Source organism: Octopus bimaculoides, chromosome 11 (genome assembly GCF_001194135.2).
Source record: "Octopus bimaculoides isolate UCB-OBI-ISO-001 chromosome 11, ASM119413v2, whole genome shotgun sequence".
In the NCBI taxonomy this organism is placed as follows: domain Eukaryota; kingdom Metazoa; phylum Mollusca; class Cephalopoda; order Octopoda; family Octopodidae; genus Octopus; species Octopus bimaculoides.
Window position 1 is genome coordinate 21,181,241 of NC_068991.1, and position 8,270 is coordinate 21,189,510.

General features: G+C 34.7%; 1 protein-coding gene across 5 annotated transcripts in view; it reads left to right on the forward strand.

Moving 5' to 3' along the window:
* Positions 1-8,270, forward strand: part of LOC128249057 (organic anion transporter 3-like) — a 76,274-nt gene that overhangs the window by 24,570 nt on the left and 43,434 nt on the right. The window contains exons 8-10 of one of the 5 annotated variants that reach the window (XM_052971575.1): positions 1,677-1,797; positions 2,418-2,490; positions 5,625-6,941. The exons of 3 other annotated variants lie outside the window; for them this stretch is intronic. In XM_052971575.1, the coding sequence (XP_052827535.1) occupies positions 1,677-1,797; positions 2,418-2,490; positions 5,625-5,807 (377 nt within the window). In that variant the 3' untranslated portion in view covers positions 5,808-6,941. Of the gene's footprint in view, positions 1-1,676; positions 1,798-2,417; positions 2,491-5,624; positions 6,942-8,270 lie in introns of those variants that run through there. One more of the 5 variants, XM_052971579.1, reaches the window with a different exon arrangement.

The following is an 8,270-nucleotide window of genomic DNA, read 5'->3' on the forward strand; positions in this document are numbered from 1 at the left end:
TCTGTAATGCTGTATTTGTACAGTATTTTTGTTTTCTTCTTGTTACTTAGTTGTGTTGATTGTTTACTAATTTCGTTGAGAATCGATAAATCTTTTCTCTTTTATTATTATTACTATTATTATTATTATTATTATTATTATTATTATTATTATTATTATTATTATTATTATTAAGAAGGCGGTGAGCTGGCAGAACCGTTGGCACGCTGGAGGAAATGTTTAGCGGTATTTTGTCTGCTGCTGCTTTCTACGTTCAAATTCCACCTAGGTCGACTTTACCTTTCATCCTTTCGGGGTCGATAAATTAAGTACCAGTTGAATAGTGGGGTCGATGAAATCGACTATCCCCCGCCCCCAAAATTCAGGCCTTGTGCTTATAATAGAAAGGATTATTATTATTATAAAGACGGTGAGCTGGCAGAATCGTTAGCACGTTGGACGAAATGCTTAGCGGTATTTCGCTCATCGTTACGCTCGAAGTTCAAATTCCGCCAAGGTCAACTTTCATCATTTCTGGGCTTATAAATTAAGTACCAGTGACACTCTGGTGTCAGTGTTATCGAGTAGTACCCTCCCCCACTTTTCAGGCTTTGCTCCTATAGTGGAAAGGATCATCATCATCACCATCATCATCATCATCATCATCATCATCGTCACCATCACCATCACCATCACCATCATCATCATCATTATCATTATCATTATCATTATTATCATTATTATCATTATCATCATCATCATCATCATCATCATCATCATCATCATCAACATCATCATCATCATCAACATCATCATCATCATCATCTTCATCATCATCATCATCATCATCAACATCAACATCATCATCATCATCATCATCATCATCATCATCATCATCATCATCAAGGCGGTGCGCTGGCAGAATCGTTAGCAGGCCGGGAGAAATGCTTAGCGGCATTTCGTCCGTCATCACGTTCTGAATTTTAAATTATGCCGAGGTCGACTTTCAACGTTTCCAGGTCGATAAATTAAGTACCAGTGAAACACTGGAGTCGACGTAATCGACTAGTCCCTTCCCCAACATTTCAGGTCTTAGGCCTGTAGTAGAAAGGATTATTATGATCATCATTATTATTATTATTATTATTATTATCATTATTATTATTATTATTATTATTATTATTATTATTATTATTATTATTACGATTATTAAGGCAGCGAGCTTGTAGAACCATTAGCATGCAGGGCGAAATGCTTAGCAGTATTTCGTCTGATTCTACGTTCGGAGTTCAAAGTCCACCGAGGTCGACTTTGCCTTTCATCCTTTCGGTGTCGATTAAATAAGTACCAGTTAAACACTGGGGTCGATGTACTCGACTTAATCCCTTCCACCAAATTTCAGGCCTTGTGCCTACAGTAGAAATCATTATTATTATTATTATTATTATTATTATTATTATTATTATTATTATTATTATGGTGGCGAACTAGCAGAACCGCTAGCACGCCGGGCGAAATGCTTAGCGGTATTTCGTCCGTCTTCAAGTTTTGAGTTCGACTTTGCATCTCATCCTTTCGGGGTCCGATAAATTAAGTACCAGTGAAATACTGGAGTCGATGTAATCGACTTATTCCCTCCCGTAAAATCGCTGCCTTTGTGACAAAACTTGAAACCATTATCATCATTATTATTTCAGAAAGTAGTAACACAATGGAATATGTCATTCTTGTGTTGTATATTTTGACCGTTGTTGGACTGAATGCTGCATCCTGCGGTGATTACATTTACACCTCAGAACTATATCCTACAAAAATAAGGTATGGATCCACTGGTAATAAATGTTTCTGTATGTTTCTGTAGAAATGACAAGGGACCTACCTTTGTCATTGTATGACTGACGACATAGTAATTAAATTTGAAATTTGAAATTCGAAATGGAACTAATACTTTGTAGGAACTCTAATTCATGTTGAAATCAATGTATACATTTCCATAATTTGATTACCAGTTCGAAACTAGTTTTATTTTAACTATTAGTAAATTGCTTATCAATATTTTCAAACTACATATTGTCTCCTAAACCTACATCATTTCTTTTCCTGTAAAACTTTGATTTTATCGATTTGAAATTTGAAGCTAAAATACTATAAATACATTCTCAAAATGAGAGAAATGATACTGAAATGAGGGAAATTTCAATTAGGTAATTTCATTGTTGAAATTTCTTTGGTGTTTGGAAACTGGACTGATAGTCAGAGAAGACGCAAAGTAATCATTTGCTTCATTTGAAAGCAAACTAAACAAATGATGTATTATTTTCTAAAGAAGCTAACCCATTATTCTACCTTTTCTAACATTTACAAGTGTATGACATAATTATTGATTTATATGTTTTAACTAAACATTGTCTCTAATCGTAAATTTCTTGTGATTGTAGAAGTATTGGAAGTGGTTTTGCTACAACTTTCACGCGGTTTGTATGCTTGGCATCACCTTTCCTCAAACTCCTGGTGAGTAAATGTTCATTCTACGGAATCTAAACTACGGAATATTCAACTACAGGCTGTTAATTACGGAACTTAACAAATTAGGAAAATAAAGTTTATTTAGCAAAAAATAATTTTGGTGATTTTAGTTAATTGTATGGTGCTCTTTAAGAATATGGAATCATATCTCTCCATCACATCTAGATCTTGATCTGCAAGATACCACCTGTATACTAAACTTACATGCAGTACGTCAAGGGGCCTTTTTTGTCTTTTAAAAATGACCTTGATTGTTCTTTTTTTGTGACAAGTTGTAATGACAAGCTGTAATGAAAGAAACGTAAATAAAGATAAAACACTATTTTTAGAACACTTGATTTAAATGTGCCTTTTGGATGTTATTGTGACTTTATCCAATTGGCAATTGCTCTGTTCACCGGAGACTGCTATTTTTTTATTTCTCCAATTTGCTTCAATTTTCGTAGCTTCAAAACAAATATGTTGCAATGACCAAATAATCACTTTTTCTATATCAGTAGGAATATGCGTTCAAGGACATCAGACCACTCACACAAGCAAGACATGAGGCTCACTTGTGAAACATGGAGACCAAGATAAATGTTTGCTCCAAGTATTGCAGTGATCAGTGGTCCAGTCGCTAGCTGAAGCAAATGCCATTTGCCACATCAATAGAATGGCAACAACAAACCAAAAATTCGTTTCATTGCTATTTTTGTATTATTAATTATCATGTGCCCTAATTTGCAATGTACTATAAGATCGCAGCCGCATGATGATGAAATTCCTCTTGTTTCAAGCAATTAACCACTGACTGTATCAGATGACGACTGTGATGACGAAACTGGGCGTGAAAATCAAATGGATGACAAGGAATTCGAAACTTCACTTAATGCTCTAAACTAAATCAAGAACAATCGAATCATTTTGTTCAAAAGTTTGAATTTTCCAAGAATGAGGCTTACCTGACTGGGACAATTCCCAGAAAATTTGGTGTCTTTGCCTAAGTAACCAATAAGAAAAAAAGAACAGCGTATAGGCACTAAGAAAAGAAATTCATCGAATTTTTCCACGCACATGGTGAACTGGATTTGGCTTATTGCAAGAACATTACTGGTTTGATGAGGGTGCTGGAAATTTCCTCTGATATCAAGATAGATTGATGGTTACTCATTGATGGGACTGCTTCCAGCTTAGAGGCAGGGATTTTACATGCTGGAAATGAGTATTCAGGGATTCCAGTGGGTTCTTCGAAGAAGGCAAAGAAGAGTCACACGATACTATCAAGATGCTGCTTTCCTTGATCAGGCATGATGATTTCAAGTGGAAAACTAGGAGTGACTTGTAGATTATAGGTTTTTTTAAAAAAAAGAACGAAACGCTAAGGGATTACATATAGATTCGCTGTTACTTGTGTTTATGGGACAACTGGGCTCGAAATAAGCGCTACAGTCAGCAGAATAGTCCAACACGTCATGAATGGAGACCTGGAAATAAAAGCGTAGCATTCCTACAATTAGTTTCACCTGAGCCAATTGTGTTATCACCACTCCATATAAACCTTGAAATCTTCAAATGTTTTGTGAAATCACTGGACACTGAGGGACAATGAATCAAGTGGCACAAATATTTCTGCCCTCAGTTAAGCGAAGCAATGATTAAAGAAGACGTGTTCGTTAGATCAGACACTCGCAAATTGATGAAGAATCAGATGTTCAGAGATTCATTCGATGGAATTGAACAATAGAATTATGATCCTGTGTTAAGGGTTGTCGAAAACATTCTAGGAAAAGAACCGGAGCCTGAATTACAAGGCAATCCTAACTGACCTTCTGGATTCATTCAAGGGTGCCAGGGTGTCGAAATGTTATTAAAAATACACTTGAATTTCATTATTTTGAACAAGGGCAACACCAGTGATGAACATCGCGAAAGATTTCATGAAGTGATCACTACTATTGTAATAATGTACCAAATGCAAACCGATCCCCGCTTCATGTCAGATTATTGCTGGCTTCACTCTTCTACACCTCCATGCTAGTGATTTTGGCAATGAGGTTAAGGTTGTAACATTTTCTGGTAATTTTTTTCCAAGTGTATATTGTTATTTTAACAATGATTCATTGTAGTTTAATAAATTAATAAATTATTACAAGGTTCACATGGCTTGACACATTTTCTGTAAATGTGGTATATGTGGGATATCTTGTAGATCAAAATGTAGACATGATGGAGCAAAACGGATTTCATTTTCATGCACAACACTCTAAAATTAAACAGATCACATAAAGTAATGTTTGCTAAAACATTAGCGTCATGCTGTGTTATTAACATTCTTATCAATGACCTTCATTATACAACACATTTCAATACATGTGTGTATGTGTGTGTTTGTGTATGTGTGTGTTTGTGTGAGAGAGAGTAAGAAATATGCCCTAATACTTCAGTCTATTAATTTGCATGTCCGTTTGATAAATGCATATTAGTTATGAATCATATATCTGTACCACACATCATCGTAGTGCTTAGAACAATAATCCTGTTAATGCTTAATACTGTGCATGAAATAATCCCCCAGATTTCTGTAAAAGAGTCTACTTAGTTTTATTCAGGTTATGCTAGACAAATTCACATAAGACTTCATTTCAATTCAATAGGTTTTTTTCTCTCTTCAACATACTTCCTTGCCTATTGTAACCTTCATTTTTTTACAGCAATCGCCCTTCTCTTGACCAGTCATCACTCTTCATTTGTATAACGTATTTTTTATGTTTGTAGCAGTCTTTGGGTTTTTTTTACGGAAGAAGTTTTCTATTTCTAAATCGTCATTTCCCTCATTTCTCTCTATCTGTTTCTCTCTGTCTCTGTCTCTATCGCTCTCCTTCTATTCTTCCTCCTTACATTTTCTCTAACGTCTAATAATTTTTCAGAGTAAGCTTCCCCCTTCAATGATTAAATCTTTATTTTCATATCAAACTGAGCCATTGTGATTAGTCAATTCATATAGCTTGTCGTTTACATACATTTCCATTGGATGAGATCATATCCTTTCCTGGATCGTTGTTGGTCGGATTGTTATTCATATTTATCGATGAATATATTTTTATAATTTCACTAATGTACTAATTTTCTATGTCCAGGTTTTGGCAGTTCCGTGGGCTCCTGGAATTATCATAGGAAGCGGATGTATGATTTCATCAATTTTGGTCCATGTATTTTTACCAGAAACGGGAAATAGTGCCCTGCCAGAGACAATCGAGGATGTGAACATGATGAGGAAGAAAAATGGAAAGAAGAATATAAAAATTCAAACTATATCATAAAGAGAATGAGATAATCTCAATAACTTGCAGTTTCAGTCAGCAAGATTACATTTATTACAAATTCAAAATCCGTAGTATATGTTAAAGTGATGAGTGTCTGCATATATATATATGTACATATGTTACGTTATATTATATCATATTATATTATATATTGCATATCATATCTAAAAACCCTGGGAGTTAGTTTCTTATGCTATTAGATGGTGAAGGGCAAATCATAATAGATTCTTAATATAATGAGATATGAGAATTGCTCTCCTTTATCCAGAATGTTCATCACTCTGTCACGTGAGTGAGATTACAATACCGTAAAATTTGGAGTCCTGGTAAATTATCAGATTCAGATGAAAAAATTGATTTACACTTTTACTTAGATCGGAAGGGCCCACACGGAAGTCTTCAAAGAGAATATGGAGACGACGTAGTTAAACGATTTGAGCCAAAATGGAAAAACATTTAGAAATGCTATCCGCAAAACTATTTGGTTCACCCAACATTTACAATTCTTTCGTGAAAACTAATATCAGAAAAAAGAACCTGCCGATTCAGAGTCCAACATTTTCCATGCAACCACCCATATAAACCATCTTCAACTGGGGCTGCTTGAAAACGAACGACTGCCAACACATTAGAAGTATATCCGTCAGCAAGATTATGAAGACTGTTGTTGATAAGTGCACTTGGATAGACAAAACATTCAAACTTACTCAATCGGTAGCAATAATCTATGCAGTAAATGTCTAATATAAATACAAAATTTTAAAAAAATAATAATAAAAATATAAAACTAAATGGCCAAAAGATCTTTAAAAACTATTTGTCAGCCTGTTATCACCCCAATAGCAAAAAGTAACTCAAGAAGTAGAGATAGAAACACAGAAATATAATATGTCAAAGAAGAAAAAATGTGGGAAAGCAATGCGTGACCCATCGGTCACACTGTTTGAGGGAAACCAAAACGACAAACGAAGTGGGAGTGATTGACTGTCAGTCACGTTAAAAGCGAGAGAACAGTAGTGCGAGGTTTTATTCTGAATTCACTGTGCAAATTTTGATCGTAAATAATATTTGCTTTAACAATTTTATATCCCCCGCCAAATAATATATATATAAATAAATACATATGAAATTAAAAAATTTTGTTATCAAAATATCCTTCACGTAACACATATTGGGTTATCCTATGAACGCTGCGTTTTTTTTTTTACTTCTTTCATTTTTCAAAATTAAGATAAACAAAGTTATTTTTAAAATCTAAAATATACTCTCCTCCATTTCCATTTCCTACAATGCTCTTCAATCTATCTGGTAGATTTGCAGTTCCCCTCTACCAAAATTCACTTATCCGTGACGGAAAATACTCCTCCAGTACTGTTCTGACTTTGTCTACAGATTTCATATTTTTTTCGTTCAAATGATTTTGAAGACTGTGGAATAAATAATCATCAGATTGAGCAATGTCCGGCGAATATGGTGGGTGGGACATCATTTCCTATTCAAACTCCTCCAGCCTTTGGAGTGTCATCTCTGCTGCATGTGGCCAACCATTACCCTGATGGAAGAACACCTTTCGTCTTGAAGCCAAAGATGGTCGTTTTTCTTTTAGTGCTTATGAATGGTTGAATGACCAAATCCAAATTTCTCTGCTAGCTTCTCAACAGTCACGATGGGGTTTTTTCCATCAGGGTCTGCAGCACGTCCTCGTCGACCTCTATAAATTTTCTATGATGAGGCTTGTCTTCTAGACTGTAGTTTCAGGCTCGGAATTTCTGGAACCACCGTTGACACTGGTTTACGCTTGTTCGATCTCCATATACTGCATTAATATTCCTCACACTTTCCATTGTGTTGTTGTCTTTATTGAACTCATAAAGCAAAATATGCCGGATATGCTCATTTGTCATTTCCATTATGGCTTTGAAAAAAATAACTCTTAAAATCGAACTGCACATTTCAAAGGCTGTCATTACTTTCGAGACAGTACTTCTTGATACATTAAACATTTCGGCTATTTGCGTTACGCTAGCGCCTGCCATACGATCACCAACAATTCGACCTCTTTGAAAGTCCGATAGATCTTTTATTTTGATGAATTTTAATTACCTTTTTCTGATGATATCTGAAAAGAAACAGCAATTTTAGCAAAACATATTAAGCAACACTAATAATAAATTAAAAAGCATAGGTGTTTCCATTATATAGATAGATAGATAGATAGATAGATAGATAGATAGATAGATAGATAGATAGTTAGATAGATAGATAGATAGATAGATGGAATTAAACGCAGGTGTTATTCAAATCTTTTTACTTCCGAAATATGTTTCGAAGAAAACATTGGTATTATTCTAGCAGGAATAAAATGGTGTAAAACGATGCAATCTTCCCATCAGGGAAAGAAAGAAACCAAACACATCAATAAGACATTTTTACAGAATGTGATGACTGCCTACATGAAGA